Source organism: Sciurus carolinensis, chromosome 13, assembly GCF_902686445.1.
Source record: "Sciurus carolinensis chromosome 13, mSciCar1.2, whole genome shotgun sequence".
NCBI lineage: Eukaryota > Metazoa > Chordata > Mammalia > Rodentia > Sciuridae > Sciurus > Sciurus carolinensis.
In genome coordinates this window covers 87,705,494-87,733,197 of record NC_062225.1, presented here as the reverse complement: position 1 = coordinate 87,733,197, position 27,704 = coordinate 87,705,494, and the positions used below count along the sequence as shown (strand labels likewise).

Here is a 27,704-nt window from a genome sequence, read left to right as displayed (position 1 = left end):
CCTCACTTGTTGCTGAGTCTCTCTTTGAACTCTGAGATCCTCCTGCCTCAGCCTCCTGAGCTGCTGGGATTACAGGCATGTGCCCTGCCCGGCTAAGGTGCCACCTTTCCTTCCCAGAGTTCCACACCCAGAGAGAAGGGGGGTCTCCCTTGCCAACTCCGGAAATGAGAAGGTTTCTTCACACCCCTGCCTTCCTCTTCAGGTCTGGTTGGTCCCTGACGTCCAGGACATCGCCCACAGAAGGTCTGATTATGGAACTTCCTTGCTAGAGGACCAGCTCGGCTTCAGAGCCTAAAGTGGGACTTACCCTCTCCAGGGCAACCGCGAGCACCTTCCTCCTGCCTAGCTATTGCTGAGCAAGGAGGAGAGACACCATGCAGGCCCGCACCTTGCAGACGGCTATGTGGCTGCTCTCTGACAGCCTTCCCTTCCCCAGAGCACTCGCCTACTGACTAGGGAGCCTCTGCCATGGGGAAAGAAGTGGCCGTGGACTGGGACATCAAGGGAGAGATGGTCCTGAAAGCCCATCCCAGGGCCGGTGTGCAGCTCGGGTAGAGTGCTTGCCCAGTGTGGAGCGGGCGAGGCCCTGAATTTGATCTCCAGCACAGCGGAGGTGGAGATGGGGGTTAAAAAAAAAAAAAAAAAAAAAAAAAAAGCTCGGGAGGAGCAGGCGGCTTGAGCCTGCTGCAGGTGGTGGAGGAGGCCCCTGCCTGGGACCCCATGGGGACTAAGAGCAGAGGCCTGGGGGCATGTGGTGGGAGGAGGCTCTGACCTCCATCGAGAAGACCCCCAGTCATTTCTTGAGCCTTCGAGCACTCAGAAGTGCTCCCACTGCAGAAACTGGGAGGCACGTCTGTGGTGACGCCACTTCCCAGACAGTAGCAGGTCATCGCCAACTTTCAGGTGTTTTCTTTCTGCCTGTTTCGCCCATGTCCCCACCGTATTGGTGGGAGGTCCTACACTCAGCTTAGAGCTGGGTGCTTGGGCTAGAAGGCACTGTGGACCACCACAAAGAGTCTGCGAGGCACCTGGTGACCACCTGGCACACAGCCAGTCCAGGAAGAGCTCCCTGGACCCTGGCTGCAGTGACATCCATCCCTGCTGCTCACAGGACCAGGCCCTGCGCCTCGAAGCCTGGAGAGGACCCCTCTCCAACCGGCATGCCCTGCTTTATCTGGCAAGCTGCGTGCAGGAGATGCCTGTCCTGAACTCAGGGAATCTTGGTTAAGAGACCAAGGACAACTGTGATGACTTCTTAGCTTTGAGAAAACACATTCGTGTTGACATCAACATAGACTGCGACCACTCCAGGATAGCACGTCTTAACACTTAGATCTCTCGAGGGCTTTTATGAGTTTTTCACAGGGAAATGCAGAGGCACCATCTTTTTCTTGGAAATCAGTTGAATGTGTCCTATTTTAACAAAATAAAGACACAAAGTTGTAAACATTTACATCAAGTTCAAAGCCTGATTTATCCAGCAGTAAGAAATAAAATTTTAACTTCTTTTAAAGTAAGCATTTGTATTATTAAAATAGTAATGACTTTCATCTTTATATCAAGAGGAATGGTTTGGACCTAGGTGCAGAACAGCTCCCAGCTTTAGGGACGTTCTGAGCCAACAGCCCAGAGGCTGGTGACCGGCTCCGCTGCTCTGTGCTTTGACTTTGTGGTCCTAGTCTCCCAGCTGCGAGCAACTGATCAAAGGCACTCTTGTCAACTCACAAAAGTTCACAGAAATGCTTGTCAGTGACAGCCACTGGCCCGTGAGCACAGGGGCGGTGCCAAGTGGCTGTCCCTTCCTCAGTTCCTGAGAGGCTCTGGCTCCAGTTGTGTTCCGAGGACAGGATGCGAGGACTGGCAGCACTTCTCAGGAAACGGAGGCTGCCTGGGGAGGCCGCGGTGTTGGTGGGAAGTGTGAGATGAGCCGAGAGTTCTTAGGGCTTCAGCAAAAAGCTGCCGTTATTCCAGCCCCTGGGCGTATTGCAGGTGGTTCTGGGCAGGTCAGCTTTCCATTTGTCAACTGGGAACCGTGGAAGGTTCTTCTGGCCTCGTGGCTGTGATTGTCTACCTGCTGCCCAGGGAGAAAGAGTGGAAGGTCCCGTGGGGGATGAACAGGCTACCTGGCAAGTGGAGCTAGACAGCAGGAACCCCTAGACCCTGTCCAGGTGACTGGGCAGCCACTCAGCACAGAAGCAGTTCTGCTTACCAGCAGGGTGGGGCTGCGATGGCAGGGGAGCTGTGTGATCTCAGACTGTCAAAGATCCTCCAGGACTCTCTCGGAGAGGGAGCCTGAGGCCCAGAGAAGGAAGGTGAGGCACCCTGCCATCCACGACAGGTCAGTGCAGACCAGGGTGCTGGCCGGCTCTGCGCTCCCAGCCCTGTGCTCTCTTCTCCCACATCCAAGCAGGGGACGCAGGCGGCTGCAGGCTGGAGGAGCCTCTAGCACCACGGAGGGAACAGCCAGAGAAAGGCCCAAAGCTCAGGCCCTACACCCTCAGGCTGAGGGCCGCCGGGAGCCGGTCAGAGGTGCAGAGCCTCAGGCCCCACTCGGCCTAGAGAGTCAGATCTGCACTTAAGCCACATTCCATGGGGTTCGTTGCTCGTGAAAATCCAGATGCACTGAGGGACAGGCCTCCTCTGGAGACCAGCAGGAGGCGTGAGGGCACACCTGGGTGCATGTTCCAAGAGGAATCCTCAAGCTCCAGGAGAGCTCTACAGACAAGTCTCTGCCTGTGACTGGGTACCTGCCCCAGCAGGGCCAGGTCTGCACAGCTGATGCCACCCGCCAGCAAGCAGGACAGCCATGTCTGAATGTGAAGCTGAAAAGGTCAGTTTTGAAAGGTTGGGGAACTGCTAGGTTTTGCAGGAAGTTCAGCTCCAGCTGAGCCCTGGTGGGGAAAGTGATCCCTCACGCAGCCCAGGGCCTGTGAGGCCTGATCAGCGGTGACTGTGGAGCCAGTCAGGCCCCTGCACGGCCAGCCTCAGCGGCAGTACTCCCGCTCTATGCTGGCCATCAGCTCCTCCTCTGCGTAGTCGTAGGAGATGGCCGACTGCCTCTCAGACCGCTTGTGGCTGCTGCTTGGGGCTCTGCAGGCAGAAGACCAGACACAGACAAGATGTTACCTTCACAGACAAGATGCCTCTTCTAGCGACCACATGGGCTCTAGGGGTAACCCTAAAGCCCAAGCTGAAAACTTCTGCCTGGATCTTTCCTACCCAACACGCCAACGTGGTCAGCCTTGCCTGTTTCTCTGCCTTCATCTCTCCCCGGATGACCACAGACCTCAGGCTGAGAGGAAGCCAGTGCCGCAGTGTCGGAGAGGGAGTCGGGGCACCAGAAGCAGAAAGACCTGAGTTCACATCCAGCATGGCCACCTTGCTCAGTCATTTCACCGCTGACCATCCTTTTTTATTTCTAGAAAATGGAGCTTGTTCATAAATTCATTCTGAGGCTTAAAAATGATAATGTGTGGACAGCCACGTGAGGTCCGCCCGCACACGGCCCTCCATCTGGGGATCCAGAAGCTCCACGTCCATCCACCAACTCGCTTCCTGAGCCTGTACCCTTCGGGTGTCATGGGGACTGTTGCCAGGACAGGACGGCTGTCCAGGGTCCTGCCACTCCCTTGGGCAATCGGGCAGAGTGACTGAGGTGGGACCAGAACAGGGCTCCCATTCCTGCAGCCTGAGCTCAGAAAATGGCCGTCTGGCCTGGACCCTGCCTCTGCCTGGCCCTGGCCCCCAGGCTTCCCAGACTGGACATCTGAGTGGCGCTGACCGTGTCTCCAGCACTTCCTACAGCTGTGTTGCCTTGTGGGGTGGCCTTGTGCCCACCCATGGTGCCTGGTAGGACCCTTGGCTGGGCTGGGTGCTGCAATAGTCAGGTGCTGCCTTTGAGGGGAGGAGGGCCACAGGTCTGCAGCTGCCCACATGGTCAGGGTAAGACAGGCCAGAGCTGCCTGCAGCTAGTTGTGGGACAGTGGCCCCCTCCCCCTCCTGCCACACCAGCTAGAGAGTGCTCTGCCACTTGCCAGTCAGACAGCTGGGGCAAGCTGCTTCCCCCTTCCTGGCCTCAGTTTACCCACCTTTGGGCTCAGAGGAACAGGCTAGACGGTCTCTAAGGTCCACCTGAGGCTTTTGACTAACACTCAGAGAGCAGCCTCCAGGGCCCATCTGGTTCTCTTAGAACTCAGGACAAGAACTAGGCCTGGGCAGTCCCTTGATTATCACCCTGCTGCAGTCCCAGGGACTTCACAGGAAGGCTGAGCTTTCCAGCAGGCTCCACGTGTGCCAGGGCACAGACAGCTGACGTCTGACACACATGCGAGGTGCACAGCTGGCTACAGCACCAGATTTAAGAAGCTCCTTCCACGTGTGAACCTGCAAACAGCATGCGCTGTCGCTGTTAAAGTGCTGCCTGTTCTCAGGAGATCCCAATAAATGTTCCTTCTGCCTTGGAGACACAGTAGGAAGGCAGATCCCAGTCACTCTGCCAGCCTTAGACAGCCATAGACTAGAGGTTTCTCTTCCCTTGAAGCCTCTTGGTAAAAGGGAGTGGCTGCTGCCCAAGGCTGACCCTTGGGTGGACCAGATGGTGCCTGTTGTGTCTGGCACAGAGGAGGGTGCTGGGAATGCACTGAACAGGAGTGGCTGCCTGCAAAGTTCCCTGCCTTACAAGGTCCCAGCAAAGCCTGGTACAGAGGACAGACCCGCTGTGGACTTCCTGCCCGCCCCCTCTTGGGGTCCTCTCTACTGAGGACTGTTGGAAGAAAGGGAATATGGTCTGCAGTGCCCCAAACACCTCCAGGACAAGCTGGGGCTCTCCTTCCGGAATCCTGGAGCACCACTCTGGGTCTGGGGAGCACCAGCAGAATTCAAGCCCCACTTAGAGATGTGAAAATGGAAGCCCCGGGGAGAGGCAGTGCCTAAGGTCACAGGGACCTGGTTACAGACTCTCCTCACTCTGACCTTTCCCCCTGAGCACCCCAACACTCTTATAAGTGGGACCCCAGTAGGGAAGGAGTAGGAGAGGCGGGAAGTGACCCACAAGACTGACAGAGTGGCCCCTGGCTGGGATCAGCAGCCAAGGCAGGCTGTGCCAGGTCTGCCCCCTATGTGCCTGGTCACACCACGGCTACTGGCCTGGGAGCCCGGCGAGCGGGTGGGGGCTGGGGGTGTCATCTGCCCTTTCCTCCCCCTGTTTGATGGGGCACACACTTAGGAAGAGCTGGGTCCTGAATAGAATCTTGGGGCATTGTCCCATCTTCAAGAGAGTCAAGAAAGAAACTTCATTTAAATGATTATTCAACCCATTTTTCTTCAGCAGGGATTCCTGAAGTCACACACTTTTTAAAAAAGAAAAAGACCTTTCCAAGGAGAAAGGAATCTTCCCAAAAGAAGAGAACACACCTCTCGGGAGAACAAACCTATCCTAATTGGGTTGCAGAAGCCTGGATGCTGAATGGAGGGAGGTGAGGCCAGGGACATTTGTGCTGGTCTCTTGGGTCTAGAATTTTCTTAAGTTTACTAACCCTCTGACCATGGCACATCCTGCCTCCAGGTACTCATCAGGAAAACAGGGAAGGGTAACTCTCCCTCCCCAGCACCTGCATCGCAGGCACCTGCAGAATGAGCAGGAGTCCGGCGACCGCAGGGCCAGGGCACCCCTCCTCCTCCTCTCACTCCAGCAGGAACAGCTTGGGAGCAGCAAGTTCCCTGGCACACTGCCCCAGCTCTGTTGCTTCCTGGGTCCCTCCCTGGGGAAAGGGCACCCACCTCACAGAGGATGGCCAGGACTCCGGTGGAGGGCCACACACCTAGGCTCACCTTAAACATTCCTTTGAATGCACATCTCCGCAGCCCTAGCTCACGCCTGCTCCGTGAGGGGCAGGGGCTGGTCTGAGGCCTACCAGGCAGAGGGGACAAGGCGGGGTCACAGGTACTAGAGACCGGGGCCTGCTGGGGCTTGTTGAAGGAGGAGGTGCCCCAGTTTGAAGAGGAGGTGGTGACATTTGAGGAGGAGATATCTGAACTGGACTTTGAAGGCTTTTTTACTTTGATAGGTCGTTTTGGAAAATTTTAAGTATGCAGAGAAGTTGAAATTGTAGATTCAACAATTAAGCAGAACGAGAGCAAAGCCACTATGTCGACTTTATCACATAACTACCTACTGCATCTGATTTTCTAACACATGCCGAAATCAGCTGCACGGAGGGCCGCAGCTCTCCACGATGCTGGCAGGGGACTCCAGGGGGAGGGGTAGCCTGAGAGTAGACCACAAGGCTTGATCTCTGGGAAACTTTGAAGGAGGAAAGACTGGGGACCCGGAAGAAAGCGGGGCACAGAGGGATTTGGGATGGCTGGAGCCAACAGAACTGGAAGCTTCCGGAGGAGATGTGCCCCTACCCGCAGCACCCACACTTACTCAGAGGCATGGCTGCCCTCTGGGTGGTCTTCAGCCTGAGGTTCTGGGCACACCTTGAGAAAGACAAAGAAAGAGGTGTCAGAAGATTGACGACAGTGCCAGCTGCCAAATGCTCTGGCTTTGTGTGACAGGCAATGGTCACCACATTCAACCAGACCACTTAAACATCAGAGCTGGAGAGACTCGTGGGCGTCTGAGACCCATCTGTCCATTTCACAGGTGAGAAAGCCCAGACTGTAAAGGAGAGTGACAGAGCGCACAGGCAGAGCCCGGGCAGACTCCCTGCCTAGCATGAGCGCACCCCTCTCTCCTCCAGAAGTTGGTGGCTCACAGCCACTAGCAGGAAGGCACCCGTCTTTCACTTCCAGGGATCACATTACTTTTTAGCCTCAAGAATTGTTTAGTTTCACCTGCAGCAAGTGTGTATGCTATTTTGGCAATTGAAATATTCATGTGTTTTTAAAAGAACTGTGAACAATGAGTTTATAATTTATAAATTACCCAGTCTCAGGTATTTTGTTACAGCATTTTGTTGTTGTGTTGTTGTTATAGCATCTTGAACTTAGACACCAGGAAAAGAAAAAAATCCTTGAAGGCAGAAAGAGAGGAGTAGGTAGAGACAGCCACCTAGAAGAAACCAAGAATCAATCAATCAATCAGTAAGAAAACAAGGCTCAGATGGCAGCAACATGGGGGCCACACTAGAATAGCTCCAAAGATGTGAAAGTGATTTTGAACTCAGAATTGTAATTCTAAATACTCATCAAGTATTAGTGCAAACTAAACATGATTTTCAGACATACGAACACTCAGTTTATCTTTGGCTACCCTTTCTGGGGAAAAGATTAAAGATGAAAAAAATGAATCACAGAAGATCAGGGCCCCACAAGCCTGAGGGACTTAACCCAGGAGCAAAGGGACGTGGGAACGTCAGGGTTTGTGCAGGGCCCTGGAAAGCAGCCTCGCAGGTCGGAAGTTTCCACAACTGCCAGCGAGTGGCCAGGACAGCTGGCCGTGGTGGCTAAAGGGCACTTGTGGAAAAGGGGGCACTCAGCTCTTGTCCCAGAGGCCAGGCCCACAGGGACAGTCGCCCTGTCTTTTGCCTTCCTCTCCCCTTCCTTCCAGGCCTGGCCATCGTGGTTCAGTCCCTGGAGCCGCCCAGCTTCCGCCCCCTCCGCCTGGCCAGGTGCCTCTGAGGACTTTGCTCACCGTGCTGGCTTGTAAATTTGCAAGAGGACCCTGGAAGGCAAGGAGGGGAGGAAGAAGGGGAGGGAGGACCCCCAGCCCTAGGCCAGGCTGTCAGGGAAGACGCCGACTGTCCCTGTGACCTGCTGAAGGCAGCTACTCACAGCGCTGAGCGCCAGTCATGGGGACCCGCCTGCTCTGCAGACTTGGGGAGCTCCTCAGGGTTTGCTTTTCTTTGAACAGTTGAACAAGATAAGCTCTTCTCCCGGGTGTCCTCAGCACATACCCCTGTGTGGCCGAGAGATGCTGAGGGGGCGCAGCTGCTCATGTTTTCAAGTTCCCTCCCATTCTCAGACTCAGAATCCCGTGGATCAGTCGTTCATCAGGTATTCGGTCAGCTTCCCCGTCCACCCAGCACTACCTCAGCACCTTGGGGACATGAGCTCTGTACCCTTGAGGGAGGGCCGATCTCACCAGATAAGTAGGTCCTAAATATCCAACACAGCAAGATATCCAAACCAAAGACAGCGGCGGGCCACGAGAGACCAGGAGAGGGTGGCGCAGGACAGTGTCAAAGATTCGGTTCTACCCTACCAGCTGTGTGATTCTTAGCAACTTCTTCTCTTCCTCTTCCTCCACCTCCTCCTCTTTTCTCCCCTTCTTTTACTCCCTCTTTGTTATTGAGTCCAGGGACACTCTTCCACTGAAATATATCCCCAACCCTATTTTTATTTATTTATTATTTTATAATGCTGATTGCTGCCTCTGTTTTTTTTTAAGACACCTTTATTTTATTTATTTATTTTTATGTGGCGCTGAGAATTGAACCCAGTACCTCATGCCTGCTAGACAAGTGCTGCACCACTGAGTCACAACCCCAGCCCCAGTTGTGAGATATTTTGAAGTGATTGTAACAGTTCCTGGTAGTTAATAAGTTCTCAATTAATACTAGCTATGAAGCTGTTACTATTTCTATTGCTATCATCAGACCAGTGCTATGTCCTCTGCTATTCTCTATTATTAACCCGTTAACATTAATTAATCTTCTCCAGTTAAAAAAATAAATAAAAAGCCATTCTCCCAAGTTTAAAGATCTAGAGACACACAATAAATACTAAGCATTCCCTGAATTAAGCTGAATATCAAGTTGTTCATTAGTTAAGATCTTGGGTTTAAAGTCTACATTAGCGCTTTGCAGAGAAAAAATAGTATAACAGAGAATAGGGTTCAAATCCCAGTTTTGCCATTTAATAATGATGTGCCTCTGAGTGAGTTGTGGGGTTCCCTGGGTCTCATGTTACTCCTCTGCTTAATGGGGACACTCCCCTGGAGTGTCCTGAGATGACAGTAATGCACGCAGAGAATAAGTTTAGCATAACAAGCACCATGTGGGTGACCAAGGAGCACAGCACTGTCCTAACTGCACAGTATCTAGTCCAGCACTCGCCTCACGGGCAGCCTTGCTGAGGTCACCTGATTGTACTCCGTGCACCTTGGTCCTCAGCCTGGAGGAGAGGCTTCCCTGGGAAGCCAGTGCTGCTGTGGTTCTTGGGAAGTGGCAGTAGAGGGGAGCAAGCCACGTACAGGTACGTCCTGCTGAGGTGGACCTGGTGGGGCTGGCTGTAGAAGGCCGGCCAACTGCTCTGGGTGGGAAACAGTTGCTTTTTGATTTTTTTGCAGGGGTACCGGAGATTGAACTCAGGGGCACTCCACCACTGAGTCACATCCCCAGTCCTGTTTTGTATTTTATTTAGAGAAAGGGTCTCACTGAGTTGCTTAGGATCTCACTAACTTGCTGAGGCTGGCTTTGAACTCATGATCCTCCTGCCTCAGCCTCCCGAGCCCCTGGGATTATAGGTGTGAGCCACTGTGCCTGGCTTGGATTTCCTTCTCAGAACTGAATCGGATTCCATCGTACGCATGACTCGCACTTCGCTTGCCCACCCTTCCCCTGATGTACAGCACACTCAGTGCCCACGCTGTAGCTATAGTGGCAATGCCGCTACCAACAAGGGCGCACGAGTGGCCCTGTGAGTACTTGGGCTATAAATGAGGTTCCTTTCTAAGCAAGCGGCTAGCCCCCAGCCCTGTGAGGCCCCTCCCTTACATCCATACCCGCCTTGCTCCCCAAAGCTTCCACCCGCTGGGCTTGGCTCTTTTCTCAGGGGCAACACAGAAAAAATGCAGCAGGTTTAGCCAACCATCCTGTGGCCATTTTTTATGAAGTCCTCCTACTTGGAACTTGTTCCTCCCATCAGCTGGAGTCAGCTTTTGCTGTCACCTGTGTGACTGCATCTCCCCTCATCAGGATTTTGCAAGGATTTCAACATGTAGTTTCTGCAGTCAGGCAGTTGGCGGCAAAAGAGTAAAAGAGTCCATGACTTGGAGTCACATATGCATCCCCACGTGGCCCTGGCTGATCTCCCCTTTTCTCTGCACCGTGAGATCTCTGCACACCGCTAACAGGAAGTCACCACAGCCTCTCCGGGCAGCCGCAGAAGAGGACTCCATCGTGTATGAGAACTGCAGCCCTACAGCTGGCTGCAGACGGGGTCACTCTCTCTCTTCTGCTGTTTCCCGATGACAGCCTGGTTGTGTCCATACCATTTTCATCAACATTTCTCTCTGTTTGCCATTTTGGTGCATGGCCCTTTCGACCAATCTGTTTAAGCCTTGAACTTGACTTTCTCAGATGGGAAATGCATTTGCTCCCTCCCAGAACTCAGAGTCTGCTGAAACATGGGGGAAGACACAGTCCAGGCCCAGAGCCAACACAGGCACCTGCCATCAGCTGGCTGGCTGCCTGTCTCCTGTTGGTCAGACACACATCTGGACTGGGGGGAGCTGCCACACTGTGGGAACTGGGCTGAGCTCAGTGTGCTTGGGAGCCTGTGCCTTGTGGGTAGGGAAATGCATGTTATCCCTCAAGATCCTAGGGAGGCTTTGGAACCCCAAACCACAGCTGAACAAGCAGCACACCCGTGAGAAGGAAATGAATACAACGACCTCTGAAGGTCTTCTTGAGTCTTACAAGTAGGGTTTTGTTTTATGAAAATGAAGTTTTAGAAGTGGCTTTTAGGAAAACCACTGCAAATTTACTAACCAAAACATATTACATCCTGCTTCCTCTATTGAAAATTCTCACCTTTATTATTATTATTATTATTATTACTATTATTTGCAGTCCTGGTAATTGAACCCAAGAGTGCTCTACCGAGAGCTGCATCCCCAGCCCTTTTAATTTTATTTTGAAATAGAGTCGCTCTAAGTTGCCAAGGCTGTCCTCAAATTCGCCCTCCTCCGGTCTTCCACTCGGAGTGGCTGGGATTAGAGTCCCCAGTGCCCAGCGCCCTTCTAAGAGCTTTTTATATATACATGCACACGCAGCAATTACACTGTGTATCCAGCACCGCACAAACGGCCATGGTCAAAGAACACGAGCTGGTAGGCTTTGACAGAAGCACCATATCATTCACATCCACTAAACACCCAACACAACCAAGACGCTCAGCAAACTCGCGGCCCCCAAAACTTCTCCTGCGCCCCTGTGTAGTGCCTCCTTCCTTCCTTCTGCCCCCCCCCCCCCCCAGGCAACCCCTGATCTGCTTGGCCACTATAGACCGGTGTCCGCTTTGCACACGTGCGGGAGAGGGAACCCTGCCTCCCAGCCCTGGGTCTGCAGCAGCGCAGTGGTGGTGAGGTCCTGCAAGCTGCCAGCGCCTCAGCAGCTGTCCTCTTCCTCCCTCCCAATGTCTGGATGCGCTGCCACCCTCCCTAAAAGTCACCTTTCTTCGAAGCCAAGATTTGGGTTTTAGTCTTTGTTTTTTTTAACGTAGAGAGAAGGGTAAAATGGACTTCCAGGTACCCAGCCTCCCAGTTTCGGCAATTCTGTTTTGCCAGCCGGGCTCCACAGCTCGGCACCAGAGGGCACTGTCCTCCCTGCGCCGCAGCTGGTCGGGTTCCTGGCGGGAAGCGGCGGGGCTTCGCCGGCAGCGGGGCGGATGCGCAGGTGCGCAGGGGCTGAGCCAGGGCTTGTTCCAGAAGACGCTCTGGAGAAACAGCCCTAGCGACACCGTCAGTCCCGAGCAGGTCCACCAGGGAGGGCATTGCGTTTGGGGAGGGGTTTCCAGAGTCACCGAGGGAAGGCAAGGGGGACCAAGGAGGCTGAGAGCGTGCGGCGGGAGGAAAACGCACCGCCTTGTACTTGCCGAGCCTCTTAGCACCTTATAAAACGCGTTCGCTCGCCTTCACACAAAAGCCTCCGCTCCCCCGGAACCGAGTCTGCAGGGGACTCCACTAGACTCGGGTTCTAAAGTCTTGTCCGCTGGCAGGGGATGGACGAAGGGCACCTGATCTCCAGACCCCAGGCACCCTCCCGCTGGCCCAGCCAGTGTGGGTGTGATGACAGATGCCACATCCATGTTCCTGGTTTGAGCCCTAGTGCTGCCTGGGAACTTAAACAGTCACCTGTTGGGCTCCAAAGGTCCTGGGGTATAAATACTAAAGTGGGACTGAATGTTCTCTCAGGCCTCCTGGGCTCCAGTCTGCTCGGATGCTAACAATATGGAGAACTAACCAGGTCCTGGGTATCTACCTTGGGGAGGCAGAGATCAATGGGAATCTGCTATGGTGGCCTTGGGCTGGGTGCCTTCCTTCCTGGGTAATGAGCTCATAGCATTTAGTGGTCAAAGAACCTTTATTCTGTTCAAACCACTGTTCTGACCCTCCTCACCAGAGTTGGTGGCATCTGATCCCTGTAGAAACCCAAAGCTCCTATGCTACAAATTCTTGGGCAGCACCTCTCCAGCAGGTGACTGGGCCAGTCCTCTGTAGACTCCACCAAGGCGCAGCAGCAGGGCCTCCTGTCCTGCTGCAGCAGCCCCGACCTGCACTCTGGGGTGGCTTGTGCCAGCCCCCACCTCCAGGAGGTGTCTCTAGTGTATTAACTCGTAACTGTTCTCGTGGGTCTTGGAGCTGAAGGCCCTTCCCTTCACTGTAATGCCGTCCAGGTCCCAGGCTCAGTGCTCTTCCCCATGCACCTGCGAACGCCCCCTCCGTAGTCACCCCCCGCACCAGCCACTATCTAAGGCTGATGTCACAACCTTACCGCTCCAGCTCCGACGGCTTCCTGCGGTGGCAGGAGGAGTGTCTGACGGCCTGCAGAACTTGTCCACCTGACGGGTACAAAGCAGCCTCTCTCAGCTGCCGCATCACTACCTACCAACTACACAGCAGGGAGCCTGGCGTCTTTCTAGATAGACACGCCTTCTGGTGCTTGTCACTATCACTGGCCCACCTCACCGGGTCCCCCAGCGTCTCTCTGCTGAATGCCTCCTGCCTCCTGGGCAGTCTCCCGTGCGCACCTGGCTTGCTAGAAGGCAGGGGGAGGACCCGCAGGAGCTTGAGGAGGGGATTGTCTCTGAAGAAGGAACCTGGGGGAAGGTGAGGGACGAAGGTGGAAGGGAAACTCTCTTTTCAGTGTCCCTTTTAGATTTTTCTCATGTGCAAGCATATTGCCTATTCTAATTTTAATCAAATATTTAGGAATAATAAAACATAGACAACTTCTAGCTCCCCACCAGCCTGGAATATTGTAGAAGCCTGACCCAAGATACAGAGAAAAGGGAGAAGACATTGGAAGGAATAACTCAAAATACTACCAGTGAGATCCATGGAGGGTAAACCAGGAGCAAGCTGCACTTCCTTTCTTCATAAATTTGTTTTCACATTTTCCTACCATGAATACTTATTCCTTTATATTTATTATAAAGTAAAAGTAAGATAGTGCTTGTATTTTAAAATATCCCTCAGTAAGATCACTTTCATGTTTTATTGGACAGAACAAGCAGGAACAAAATTTTTTCTCAGGTGCTTATATATTACCCATTTTAATTTAAAAATAAACATTTAAAAGAAAGCACACCTATTTTTTCCACCATGATTTTAATTAACAAGCCACGGCCTAAGGCAAAATAAGAATAAAAAGTGAGCCCAAACTTTGCGGTGAAGAAGCAGTCTTCAGGGAGGGCCACACAGTCCTACTAAGAGACATTAATCCCCCAGCACTAGCACCGAGGGAGTGTTCACAGTCAGAAAGACCTGGGCGGTTCCTGAAGCCGCACTACCCTGGTCAAGTTCACAGCCTCCCTGGGCCTCAGTCCCTCCTGTGAAACGGAGCTGGGGAGGGGATACCCGCTCTGCTCAGCAAGAGGACATACATGAAGAGCTGCCTCTTGGAACATCCTTAAGGAACAGTGGCCACTGGAGGATACGTCTCTATACCTCTCCCTCCCTCTCTCTCTCTCTCTCTGTCTCTCTCTTTCTCTCTCCCTCTTTTGTTCTTCTGCCTTTGCCCCCCACACAACCAGTTACCCAGTCTCATGAAATTTCCCAAGTAAATGAATGCCATCTAGAGACAGTTATGAATCTGTACAACTTTTAGTAGAAACGGTACCACCTCTAAGCAGACACGTGGATGAGTAAGCTGCTGAAACTGCCATTCGGGGGGTAGGATGGGAGCAAGAAGATTCTTCATAAATAAAGTCCTTAATTTGCTGGAGGCAAAAGTGATAGAATTACAAAATACTAGGAATTAATGGATTTTAAAAAATTATACAGTCTGGAACAACAGGAGCCGGGCGTGGTGTTGCACGCCTATAATCCCACCATCTCAGAAGGCTGAGGCAGGAGGACCATGAGTTCAAAGCCAGCCTCAGCAAAATTGAGGCACTAAGCAACTCAGTGAGACCCGGTCTCAAATAAAATACAAAATAGGGCTGGGGATATGGCTCAGTGGTCAAGTGCCCCCGAGTGTTTAACTCTCAGTACTCCCCACCCCCAACAAAAAGAAAGCACAACTGGAAGTCATCAGCATCATTGTTTTAAGTAGAATCATTCGAAGTGTTGGATCTGCCTTTCATCTGAAATATCTGGAGGAAAGTGGAAAAGACATGAACATTCTGGGTTATCTAACCACAGGCTAGAGCCTGGCAGACAGGTATAACTGTGACTCCCCATGTGTTGGCTATGCAACTTTGTAAGAGATTCTAACCTCTCAGGGCCAAAATGGTTTCCTCTGTAAAAGAGAGAAAGTGCTACCTATTTCCAAAGGCTATTACGGATGGAGGAAATGAGATAATGAATACAGACTGAATAAGGCCCTTAACACAAAGTCTGGGCCTAACACGTTTCTTTGTCCTTCTCTCTTTTCAGTACACAAAGTATCTGCAAAAAAGCGAAATTATTTTGTGAGCATCTCTCCAGTGAGCAGGTGCTAAAACGGGGAAATGTTTTCTCTAGCTGATCTGCCTCCATACCAGAATGTATGGAACTGAACTGGACAACAGGGATGCTCTTGCTATTTGGTTAACGTCTCAAGTGTTACATTTTAATGAATACAGATATAGACCTAGACACACAGACTGTCACAGGTTTACCTATGGCCAGGATCTCTTAATCCTGTTTCTTCCTAAGAGATCCTAAATTTCCTGGTCATGAGGATTTGCAGTGTGACCCAATGGAGAGCTACTACTGGGTCCTTTACATGTGTATTTTACATCAAATCTGTTCACAACTCTTCCTAAGCTTACAAAGAGTGAAAAATCCTCTGACTTAGTGTCTTATTACCAAGTGTTATGGTTCACATATAAAAAATTGTTTATTGGACAGGGGCTTCTACCAAAACATAATGGGTAACTTATCTCAATTCATGGTGCTGAAAACTCTCCATGATTGGAGAGTTTAATTTTTTTTTTTTCTTTGCAGTGCTGGAGATCAAACCCAGGGACTTGTGCCCAGGACAAGTCCCTGTTTTTTAAATTATTGATTTAAATACTTCTAAAAATCATTCATTAAAATTTCCAGTTTTAGATACACTGTGACAATATTTCATTCTTATCCAGCAACAACTAGATCAAGAACAGCACAAATGAGCCAACAGAGAAGGCTTGTGCAGCTAAGATAATTGCCATGATGCTGGTGACTGCAGCCACGACTGTCCAGGCCAGGGAGGAACCAGGTGAGGCCCTAATTCAGAGGCTTTTCCTTCCATGAAGCCCAACACAGGCCCTGATGTTGCTTCTCCACCCCAGCTGCAGCAGCTCAGAGAGGACTGCAGAACACACAGCAAGTGGGTGGCTGAGGGAGGATGACCAAGGCCAAGGTGAAAGCTGCAAATGGGAGGGAGAAGGAAGAACAGAAAGACAACACCACGCCACCGTCACCGTGCCATGGCCGTCTGCGCGGGATGTGGGTGTGGAATGACTGGGTTCTCATCTCTGCTCTTCCATACCTGGGTGCCTTTTGTCAAGTTACATAACCTCTCTGTGCCTCTGTTTCCTCTCATCTGTAAAAGTGGATAATAATAACGGTGGATGAGGAGAGATGAAGAGAGGATGTTTAACGGGCACAGGCGTGTGGCTAGATAGGAGGAAAACTCCCAATGTTCTGCCACACAGCAGAATAAATACCAAACCACTAACTGTATATTTCAAAATAGCTAGTAGAAAGAATTTTAAATGTCCCCAACACACTGAAAGGATATTTACCTGTTGTGGTAGATATGCTGATTACCTTGATCTGATTATTATATAGTCTATACAGGCACTAAAATATCACACCATGCCCCATAAATATGTTTAATTACTATATGCTAATTAAAATAAAAATATATTTAAAATATGGAGTGAAGATGGAAAGAGTTAATACATGTCTGAGACCCAAGTGCTCATTAAAATATTATCTACAAGTGTAACATAGTATTCAGAATGACTCAGGGATACACATAGTTTCTACAACATTCTTGTCAACAGTGGTTACAAGTTTCAAATGTGGGTGTTTAAAAGGTAAACTGTCACTGAGTTCTGATGTTCTGTTATGAAGAACACCTCTGCCCTCCTACATGTCGGACCACTAGGAACTGAAAGGCTTTCTTCCTTCCTTCCTGCAAAGACTCAGAACAGCGCTATCTAGGCCCGCAGTCAGGCAAGCCTCCTCTGTTCTCTGGGCCATTCTTTCACACGGTCTGAAGAAGGCCAGCTTCTCCCAGGGGTTCCAATCCCTTCTCATCAGTCTCCCAATTCTCTCCTAGCTCAGTGGTGTCTTAATAACCCAGAGAGTTGTCAGCCACGTGGCGCGGAGGCAATCAATCCACGGGTGCCATCTGCAGAGCACAGAGGTGTGGATGTGGCCTGCCGGTGTGTGGCGGGGCCCGCAGCCATTGTGTTATGAGGCCTCTCACTTTGTACCTTCTCCCTGGGCCTGAAAACAATGAACTGGGCTCAAGGGTCCCCTTACTGACCTAATAATCTAGGAGTCCAGGATTCATTCATTCATTTAGTCAAGAAACATTCATGGTATACGGGATACCAACAAGGCACCCTGGGATTGGAACCCCGCTGGCTGCCTTCACACCACCTGACTCCATCCCAAGCCTCTTCCTGCTACTGCTTGGGTCCAGGACTTGCTCACCTGGAGACTGGAGTGGTCCAGTTGGTCACAGTGCCCCTGCCTTCCTCTGTCCAGTTCATTCTCCTCACTGCTATTGTCATCTTCCTACAATACAAAGTGTGGCTCCCCTAACCCTTCAAAGTGCTGGGTATGGTGGCACCTGTAATCCCAGCTACTCAGAGGTTGAGGCAGGAGGATCACAAGTTTGAGGCCAGCCTCAGCAACTTAGCAAGACTGTCTCAAAAAAAAAAAAAAATTAAAAGGACTGGGGATGTAGCTCAGTGATACAGTGTCCCTGGGTTCAATCACTAGGAGCCAAAAACAAAAAAAAGACACCCACAAATTTCATGGTGAAGTTCAAAGCCCCAGACGGTACCCTTAGCATGATATACCCTGGGCACGGCTCACATGCAGACCTTTTCACCCTACACCCAGCACTACATGCTGGCCACCATCACCTGTGCATAGGCCTCCTTCCAGAACCTTCTTTTCCTTTTGTTCACCTGGCAAATGTCCACAGACCCTTCCAGGCTCAGTTCAGCTAGGCCTTTGGGAATGCCTAGTTGCTCCCTGGTGTGGCTACAGATCGCTGACCACACTGCATTCCTTCTGTTTATCCGGAGATCTTTCTCCCCTCAGACTTCAGACCTCTTTAGGACCAGCTGGGTGTGCATCTGTCTTCATCTCTAGCACCCAGAACTAGGCCCTACCTAGGAGATGCCCAGGAGTCCCTGGGAGTACCTGAGAGTGAGCAGGCACCAGATACTCAGAGAGTCAGAGGGAAAATCCATTCTTGCAGTTTTTCCCTCTGAAGTTTCCCAAGCATTTGAAAATAAACACTGAAAAAATTACTTCCTGGCTATTCAGAATCTTCCCCAAATCTCTCAACTGTTGGTCTGTTTTTTAGTGTTATATAACTGAAGGCTGATGTAGTCTGAAAGGAATCTTGTTATATAATTCAGTCCTATTCTCTGCAGCTCACTTTTCCTTTTTAAAAGCCATTAACAGGGTGGCAGGGGATCTGAGGAGCAAAGGGGAGTCTCTGTGCACTGTGTCCACCGACCGTCCCTCTCCCAACCTCCCTGAGTCCTTCTCAGGGTTCCCTTGCGCGGAGCCGCCCAGGAGGGCATTCCCCGACCTGGCGCCGCAGTTGTCAGGCCAGGGCTGGGGGCTCCAGGGAGAAGGGTGCTGCCTCTGGCGTCCTTCTCCAGCCCGGGAGCTGCTGCTACGATCCCGGTCATCAGCTCTGTTGGAGCGAAGACTTGCCAAACCAGAGCGCTGGTCGGTATTGTTTTTCTAGAACAGCAGGGCTGTTATTACAAGTGTTCTGGAAGGGAGAATAAGAAAGCTAAAAAGGGATTCCGCAGCATCGTAAAAATAGCCAGTAATATGGGAATTGACGGACCGGCGAGCAGAGATCCGGATGCATGGACGCGGCAGGGCGTTTTTGAACCACTGTTTGGCCGGCTGTCCGCCCACTTAGCACCTCCTCCCACACAGTGTCGGCATGGCCAGGGTGGAGGCCTTGAGGAAAGGCCAGACTGCAGGCCGGTTCCCACCTGGGCTGCGAGGATGCTGCCCTTTGCGGGCGGGCGCGCCAGCCGGGGAGGGAAAGCCAGGTGCGCTCCAGGGAAGCCGGGGGGGGGGGGGGGGGGGGTATCGGTCCATCCTTCCCGCCTGCTCCCAGGGAGATCGCCCCAAATGGGGAGAGACCCGCACCCAGGGAGGCAGCCAAGGGGTTAGGGAAAGACCAGGAACCTGTGGGGACTCGGTGGGGACACGCGGGGTGAGCCAGGCGGGCAGAGGCGCCGCGCGGGCGGGAGAAGCCGCCGCGGACTCGGCGACGGAGGCCTCGGTGGGGGAGGCCCGCGGGCAGGGACGCGGGCCGAGGTCGGTGCACCGGGTGCGGCCGCTCCCACACTCACCGCGCTGCGGGTGCCCGCGGCAGGTCGGGGCCGGGCCGCGCCGCGCGGGGCGGGTTCCTGAGGGCCCCAGGCCGCCGACTCGGCCAGCAGCTGGTCCAGCAGGCGCAGGGTCTCCTCCCGGCCGTCGGGGGGCGCCGCGGGGCGGGGGTCGTGGCCGGCCGCCTCCTGCGCCGCCGCTGCGCCTGTCCCCGGGGCCTCGGCCGTCGCCGCCGTCGCCGCCCCCTCCTCCGGCGCTGCCGAGCCCGGTCCAGCCGCGCGGCTGTCGGTGCCGCGCCGCCGCCTCAGGGTCCGGCCGCTCCGGCTGCTGCCGCTGCCCATGGCACGCCCGCCGCCGCCGGCCCCGAGCGCGAGCAGGCCCGGCGCGGGGGCGCGGCCTGGAGGGGGAGCGCGGCGGGGGCCAGAGGAGGGACGCGGGGCCGGGGGAGTGCCCGGGACGAGGGGAGGCGCGGGACAGCGCGGGGCCGGGACGCGGGAGGGGCGCGTCCCGGGGGCGTGGTCGCGAACTCCGGGCCCGGCTGGCCAAGTACCCGGGCCAGACCCAGGAAGCCGCGGGACCGCTGCGGAGGACGCCCGGGGGCTGGCATGGGTTGGGGTGAGGACACTGGAGGGGGCGAGGACGTCCGGGGGCTGGCATGGGTCCGGGTGAGGACACTGGAGGGGGCGAGGACGCCCGGGGGCTGGCAGGGGTCGGGGTGAGGACGCCCGGGGGCGGGTATGGGTCGGGGTGAGGACACTGGAGGGGGCGAGGACGCCCGGGGGCGGGCATGGATCCGGGTGAGGACACTGGAGGGGGGCGAGGACTACGGGGGTCCTGGGTGAGGGAGCATGGGTGAGGGGCAGGGACACCGGGGGACGGTCATGGGTGGGGGGCGAGGACACCGGAGGGGGGCAGCTGTGGAAGGGGGATGAGTACACTGGGGGGCGAGGACACCACGGTGGGAAGTGCAGACATTTGGGTGCGATCCCAACCCTAGGGAGGCGAGGCGGGGACCCCGGGGCTGGGTGGCGGCCCGGCCTCCTTCGTCCCCTCTCGCCTCCCTCCGCCTCGCGTCCAGCCCCGGCACGTTCGCGTTGTAGGGCCCGGGGGGCCTGGAAGAACCGAAAACCCTCGGGGCCCGCAGCCTGGTCGGGGACGCCGCCTGGACTCGCTCCTCCATGGGAGCGCACCGACCGGCCTGCGCGGGGTGGTGGGAGCTTGGAGGCGCCTCGGCGGGGCCCCCTGCAGCGTAGAGGTGGGGGCGAGCTACCCCTCGCCCTTTGGAGTCTTAGATTCCTCACACCTTAAATAGGGGAGCGGGTAGAAATGTCTTAGGACGGAGTAAAATGATGAATTCGCAAGGCCTCGCCGCCCTCCGCTCCCCAGCTCAGACAGACCTGAGCAGGACCGCGGGAAGGAGCGCGACCCTACTGGGACCATAGGGTCCCGTCCAGCCTTCGGCTTCCTTTTCCTCTCGCCTCATCAGAGACCGAGCGCCTGAATGCGGAGTCTGATCAAAACTCCCCGCATGGTAATCACTTTTAGGAGAGAAAAAAAATTTTAACCAGAGAAAGCATCCCTCTGCCCTGCCCCACACCAGCACAAAGGAAATACCAAGAGGTAACGATCACAATTCTAGACTTTGGTCATGGGTTTAAAGAAGGGCACAAAAAAGAAAAACAAACAAACAAACACTAACCTTGAACTTAGAGTAGGAAACACTCCAAACCCAGTGATCTTTACCGTTGGTGGTTCCTATATTTTACTTGACCATCTTATCTCCTTCCGTTCCCACTTCCCCTTAAACCCCAACTTTTCCAAGGCAGGGCAATTCAGATGTCCTGGGTTTAGTTCTCACATCTTGACTTAACATTAACCCAAATCCAGACTGACTTGCAGAACGACTGTGAAAATGGAATTTTGGCTGCAGTTTCCTAACCATAGAATGAAACCTTACTATTTTATCACTTCAGGAGCAGACATTATGTTGGAGAAAATGGAATGAACATAAGGCCCAAATCCATGTCCATTTGTTTTTATTATCAAGAGAACAGAAAGTGTTCTTGGTTTTTTAAAAATATGCTTTCTTAACCATCCAGATGTAAGAGATGTGGCCAAATACATTATTTGATGTCATTTGGGTGTTCCAAGTCCACAGATGTGTATAGTTTGGAAGCTATTGATACAAGTTTTCTTTTTAAGAAAACAAATTTCATCTTGAAACTCTTTAAGCCTGGAAAAAAAAATTCAGAGGGATGGAAATTTTCCTTGAACTAAGTTCAACTAAGTTTAATCATTTAAAGGAAAACATGTTTTACTTCTGCCTAAGTAGAGTCTGGTCATGTGACTCATAGTTTAAATATATCCACAGCTCCCTGTGTTCGCTTCCCAGGGCAACTGATTTTTTTTCTGGCCACTCTTGATTCCGGCCTAGTTTCTCTAGACTTGTCTGGTTGGGTCTACTTCAGTGGGAATAATGCCAAAGCCTGTGTTCTTTCCACTCTGAGAGCACATTTAAAATCAGTCACATTTATAGACCTGGCTTCCGTCAAATAGGCTAAAAACCCAGATTGGTTTTTATTACAGCATCCCATAATAAGCAAACAACCTAAGCTTTTCCCTCATGACTAATGCCTCTAAGATCATCTGTAGAGATAAACAAAAATCTTTGTCCCAGAGAGTTAGAAAGTCAAAAACTATTATTAAAGAATGGCAGATGAAGTCTGATCCTTCATACCAGGGAAAGATCCTGGTAGCAGACCTGACAGTGAAAGGTCTCCTTTACACAGTGATTGGGTAGCAGTTACTGGTGATAGTGGTGGAAGATAAAGTCCAGTTTGAGAGCTTCCTGCTTAACTCTTGCAAGATAAAAACTTTTTTTTTTTTTCAGTGTTGAGGAGCATGAACCCAGGGCTTCGTGCATGCTAAGCAAATGGTCTATCTCTATCTCTAAGCTATACCTCCAGACTAGAACTTCCTTCCAATAAACAAACATTGGAAGGAAGTTGCAGTTGATGACAATTGTAGTAGGAGACATGTCCCTGAAGAGGGCCAGCCTGGAAGGAGCAGGTTCCTTCCTTATCACAACCTTGCAAGGACCGGTCTTCCTTGCAAAAGGCGGCTGAACCCACCACCTTTCAAAAGAGCGTCTCCTTCCAGGACCCTCAGATCTGCACACCTTGCTCAGAACCTCCACAGTTTTCCACTCATGACACACTGTAGGCTGTTACAGAGGAGAGATGTGTAGGTGCTGATTATTAGGAATATGCAGAAAGGTGGTATTTGTGGGCTGGGGTGTAGCTTGATGGTATAGAATATATGAGAGGCCCCTGGTCCAATCCCAGTCAACAAGAGCATAGTGTTTACATTCAACTGACAAAGAGACAGTATTTGAAACACAGGCAGGCCATGCTTCTGCTTAAATGCTTCATCAGTAAGTTGAGAGAACCCCACTGCTATTAATTAGTACCGATGCAGTTAAGCAGCAGTATCCCATACAATTGCTGCTGTCTCTCCAGACCATCCAATTTTTTGCATTTGGTTTCTTGGTTTCATCATTGGAAGGGGAAAAAAGGTAAGGGAGAGTGAACACTATTCATTAATAATGATTAATGAGTTACAAAACTCCTCTACAATATTTACTCAAATAAGATACCGTAAGTCCTCAGAATTGGCAGGTCTAGAGTCTGGTTGATTTGGCCCACATTTTAGCCTTGTAAACAGTTCTGACCATACACAGTCAAACAGGGTGACTGTACTCCCTTCAAATGAAATGGAGAAACTGGACTTAAGATACTCATTTTCCATTACTTGACCAATTCGCATGGCTTAGACATCTTCGGGCTTCTGGTTCAAAGCATCAGATCAGGTGCAGAGTTTACTTCCCTTGTTACTTGGGACCTGGTTGAAATTCAGACAAAAGAAAAGGGGCTGCCAGGCATGGTGGTTCATACCTGTAATCCCAGTGGCTCAGGAGGTTGAGACAGGAGGATCATGAGTTCAAAGCCAACCTCAGTAACTTAAGTGAGACCTTAAGCAACTCAGCAAGACCTCGTCTCCAAATAAATACACAAAAGGACAGGGGATGTGGTTCAATGGTTAGGCACCCCTGGGTTCAGTCCCCAGTACCAAAACAAAAAAAGGGGGTGGGGTAGAGGAGGACATGAGGGGCAAAGGTGATCCCAAACAAGGGATCCCACCACACTTCTGGACCATGAAGAACTGAGAGTAGAGCGTTGCCAGAGAACACAGGTAGAGAAATTGCAGCTTACGGTATATGTCAGGAGGCAGCGAGGAAGTGGGGGCAGAGGATGAGTGGAAGGTCTTTACATGGAACCAGGTTGTCCCTCCCCTCACCTGACCCCTGTTCATGTTTACAGAGAAAGAGTGACGTAGCCTATGTGATTTTAGTTTGTTGCTGTATATATGACTCCTTCTCTCTCTCTCTCTCTCTCTCTCCTCTCTCTGAGGGCCCAGGACCAAACCTAGGGCCTAGCAAATGCTAGGCAGGAGCTGAGTCCCTGACCCGTACATAAAGCTCTTCTACTGGCTGTCTCTAGCGTAGGGATTCAGATGGGAGCCGCGGTGGGGTGGAGGTTGTGACTTGTTGACGGCGGGCTTTGGTCCTGCAGGCAGGAAGCTAGCCTACATGAGTTTGTGAGGTTCGAGGTTCACCCTGAGCTAGGAGGCTGCTACCACCTGTCCCTTCGTCTGTGACTGTGGACATGCAGATGAGAGATCTCTGGATGGGCAAGCACATCCAGTACAGTGTCCACCCCTGCTGGCCTCCCTGACGCAGCTTCCCTTTGTGCACATCTGCTGTGTAAAGGTGTCTCCTAAGCTGACTCCCTTCCCAGCGATCCCCACTTTGGAGCAGGAGATTTGGTCTTATTGGGGTGGTTGTCCTGAGGAAATTGCATAGGGGGAGGCGAGAGGGCAGTGGTGGAGAGGGGAAATAGGCCTGTGTAAAGGTGGCCATGGATGTGTAATGTGAATCATGGAAGTTAACCCTTGCTGCACTGGCTACGAAGAATGTGCAACAAACTTGAAACATCCCACTTGAACTTCAGACACCCCCACCATGAATGGCGGCTTCTCCAGTGTGGGAGTTGCCCTGCTGGCATGGTCACATCTGCATACAACCAGCCATGGCCCCAGAAGGCTTCAGAGGTTTAAATTCCTACTTCCCATTAGTGATCTGAGAATTGACTAGTCAATTAATCAACTCAAAGGAATAGAGGTCTCCAGTTAAAGCTCAGGTTAATTATTAAAAGCGTCTCCTGGCGCTTTAATCTGTAGCTTGCTAACTTGTTGAGTGGAGCTGAAGTCCTGTCTGCTCAGAGGGATTACTGCTTGATGCTACGACACTCTGTACAAGCTTCCTGACTGGCCGGCTCGCTGTCTTGGGAATGTGGCTTCCTTCCACCAAGTGATCAACCCCAACTGACTGACTCTTCCCGCAAGGCTGCCAGGCCCTGTCTGCTCTTTGGCAGACCTTGGCTCTATAAAGGAGTCTCACAACACCCTAAGGAGGTGGGCATTATCTTCTTCCATTTCATGGATGACAGAGGAAGTTCCAGAAGAGCAGGGAGCTTGTCTGAGGTCTAGGCCATACCCCCAGCCCTGCCTGAGGTCTCGAGGCCAGCCAGTAGCAGAACTGGGGCTCCAACTCAGTTCTGAGTGTTCCTCCTGGTCTCTTCATTATGCTAGCTATTAGGATTTGGATCTGGCATGTCCCCCAGTGGCTCGTGTGTTGAAGGCTGTGTCCCCAGTGCAGCAGTGTACAGAGGTGGGGCTTTGGGAAGTGATTGGATCGTGAGGGCCGTGAGCTCATCAGTGTCCTGATCCATTAGTCCACAGCTGATGGCATTATGGGGAGGGGATGGACATGGAGGAAGTCAGTCACCAGAGGTGTGCCCTGGAAGGATACCTCTTGTCCCCAACCCCTTTTCTTTGTCAGCTTCCTAACTGTCACGATTGAGCAGCTTTCCTCTGCTATCCCCTTCCACCATGATGTTCAGTCTCACTCGGGCCCAAAGCAATGGAGCCAGACAACCATGGACTGACACCTCTGAAACCATGAGCCAAAACAGATCTTTCCACCTTTAAGTTGCTATGTTAGCCATTTTTGTCCTAGTGATGAAAAGCTGACTAACACACTAGCTATGTCCAAATAAATGGGTAACCTAGTGGAATAGACTTGCTGGGCTCCGAGTACAAATAACCACTACTGGTACCCAGGGCTACCCTGTAGATAGGGTGACCATTCATTTCTGTACACCCAGGACTGAGGGTATTCCCAGGTTATAGGACTTTCAACTGGATTAGTTGGTTACCCTCCATGTAGGGTTGGACAAGTTTTCCACTGAAGAAGAGTGCCTGACCAGGGACTAGGTAGAGGCTGCGCGCAGCTCATCAAGCTTTCCTTGTGGAGCAGGGCTGCATCCCCCAGCGGAAGGCATCCTGCAGACTAGCCAAGGCCCTACTAGTTCCTTTGGCATGATCAGCCCAGAAGTTCAAGTAATTCAATGATTAGGGTCATTGCCTCATTTAAAACCAACTTGTTTTTACCCTCTCTCTCTTTCTAGGGAATTTCTCTCACTTTTTCCACATACAGACTCAAAAGCCCACAGTGCACATTCCTAATCGTGTACCATGAGCTGCTCTGGTCACAGAAGGAAAATGAAGCTGGAGCAAAAGGAAGGGTCCAGATACCTGTCGGATAGCACTGAGAGCAGCTCTCCATGTGTTCTCTCCTGGTTCCCCCCAGGGAGGGAGGCACTTCCCTCTGTGGACCTAGACAGTCTCTGGCCTGTGACTGTGGACAGAAATGGTTGGAGCATTCAACCCTGGTGACGCATCTCCATAACTTCCCTCTGCCGAAGTGAGGTACTGTTTGAAATGGTGGCAGCTCCAACAACCAGAGTCCACAGTGGACATGAAGGGCACATCCCTTTGCTATCTGATTATGATTGTGTAGACTGGGTAGAAGCTCATTCTCCTGGGGCTTTTTCCTTACTGTGGCACCCCCTAGCTTATCCTTGCTGAGACTCCCCGGTAAGGAATTTGCACTTGCTCTGGGAACATGTAAAGGCCCTGGAGAGTAATGGAGTTCCCAAGACCACCTTGCTCAAGCTCATTGGGGTTTTAAACACGAGTAAGCTCACTAATAGGGTCAGTCTTAAATATATTCTTAGAAACTAAGATTTTAAGCATTGTGATTATATTCTTCAGCAAAAGATACTTTAATCATAGTCCAGTAACATCTCTCTGGGTAATAAAAGAAGCACATTTATTTTCCTTCATTTCCTAAAAGTTCTCATTTCTAGTTGATCACGTTGGGCTTTCTCTACTGGCCCATGGTCCTGTCTAGTCCTGTGGTCGGCCTGACTGTAAAGTGAATCAGTACAACACCGGACTCCACCTTTGGCCCAGTGTAGCTGGAAGAGAGAGAACGACCCGGTAAAGAAGGGCATCCGGGGGACGGAAGGCCACCGGGGAGCACTGAGGGAGTACAGTTGTGCCAGGCAGGGTGAGTCATCCCTCTGGCCTGACACTGCCATCCGGACACACAGCCTGACCTCCTCCTAGCCCCAAGAGGCTCGGCTTTTTCACTCACGATTTGATCTCTATAAATAATCTCAACGTCACGTTGATCTTCAGTGGACCTTCCTTCCTTGCACATGTGCGTGGTGTGCATTATGGACCGCTTGTTTGCATCCCCCAGAATCCCCGGGTTGAAGCCTGCGCTCCACTGCAGTGATACCAAGAGATGAAGCTTTGGGAAGTTACTAGGTTGCGAGGGTGGAGCCCTCTTGAGGGGTTAGTGTCCTTCTAAGAGGAGACACGAGCGCTGCCCTCTCTCTCTCTACCGGTGAGGTCATAGCAAGGAGAAGCCCATCTGCAAACCCAAAGGTGGACCTCACCCTCCACCAGACCTGCTGCCACCTCGTTCTTGGGTTCCCCAGCCTCCAGAGCTGTGAGGAATACGCACACGTTTCCGTCACCCGGTTGTGGTATTCTGTTACAGCATCCCAACCTAAGACAGTGGGTTTAAGAGAATGGGAATATCTGGACCTGAGAGCAGAGCCTGTAGTCCAGGGGTTAGCAATTGACAGCCAGTAGGTCAAATTCAGGACCAAATGCATTTGTGAATAAGGTTTTACTGGAACACAGCCACATGCCTGCCAGTTGGCATGACGTCCCTGGCTGATTTTACATCTCCGTGGCAGTCGAGTAGTCAGCCCCTTCACATGAAGAGTGTGTCAGGGGCTGAGGTTGTGGCTCAGTGGGACAGCACTTGCCCAGCCTGTGTGAGGCACTGGGCTCCATCCTCAGCACTGCATAACAATAAATAAATAAAATAAAGGTATTGTGTCCATCGACAACCAAAAAATATTAATAAAAATGAAAATAAAGAATGTGTCAAGGGTGCGGGTGTGGCTTGGTGGTAGAGGGCTTGCCTGGCATGCACAAGGCCCTGGATTCAGTCCCCAGCACCAAAATAAACAAAGCCCCCCAAAGTGTCAATCCCTGGTTTGATGGACAGTCCTCCAGGTGTCACCCCGTTTTTCTTCTCTTTTCTTTTGAGATGGGGTCCCCCCATGCTGTTCAAGCTGGTCTTGAACTCCTGGACTTGAGCAATCCTCCTGGTTCAGCCTCCCAAGTAGCAGGGACCACAGGTGTGCACCACCTCGCCCAGTTGGTTTCTAGACAACGTGGTTTATTCACGAAAGAGCAGGAA

The 27,704-nt window shown here is 52.0% G+C and overlaps 1 protein-coding gene and 1 long non-coding RNA gene across 2 annotated transcripts; one reads left to right on the top strand and one right to left on the bottom strand.

Annotated features, from left to right (window-relative positions):
* Positions 1–1,370: 1,370 nt before the first annotated feature.
* On the bottom strand, positions 1,371–19,440 carry Cys1 (cystin 1). Its single transcript, XM_047522321.1, has 3 exons — positions 18,985–19,440; positions 6,428–6,480; positions 1,371–3,090 (listed from the first exon to the last, which is right to left on the bottom strand). The coding sequence occupies exons 1-3, from the start codon at positions 19,300–19,302 to the stop codon at positions 2,985–2,987; spliced, it is 477 nt and encodes a 158-aa protein (XP_047378277.1). The 5' UTR covers positions 19,303–19,440; the 3' UTR covers positions 1,371–2,984.
* Positions 18,045–27,328, top strand: LOC124963002 (uncharacterized). The gene is made up of 3 exons (XR_007104627.1): positions 18,045–18,678; positions 24,260–24,493; positions 25,549–27,328. It is a non-coding gene; the product is annotated as an uncharacterized LOC124963002 (long non-coding RNA).
* The last annotated feature ends 376 nt before the right edge of the window (positions 27,329–27,704 follow it).

What these genes read in the sequence shown, in the direction of transcription:
- Cys1 (XM_047522321.1), bottom strand. Translation starts at nt 19,302, where the DNA reads ATGGGCAGCGGCAGCAGCCGGAGCGGCCGGACCCTGAGGCGGCGGCGC. An exon ending in CCGCGGGCACCCGCAGCGCG is followed by an intron (nt 6,481 to 18,984) that starts GTGAGTGTGGGA and finishes GTCTTTCTCAAG; the next exon opens with GTGTGCCCAGAACCTCAGGC. An exon ending in GAGGGCAGCCATGCCTCTGA is followed by an intron (nt 3,091 to 6,427) that starts GTAAGTGTGGGT and finishes TTCTGCCTGCAG; the next exon opens with AGCCCCAAGCAGCAGCCACA.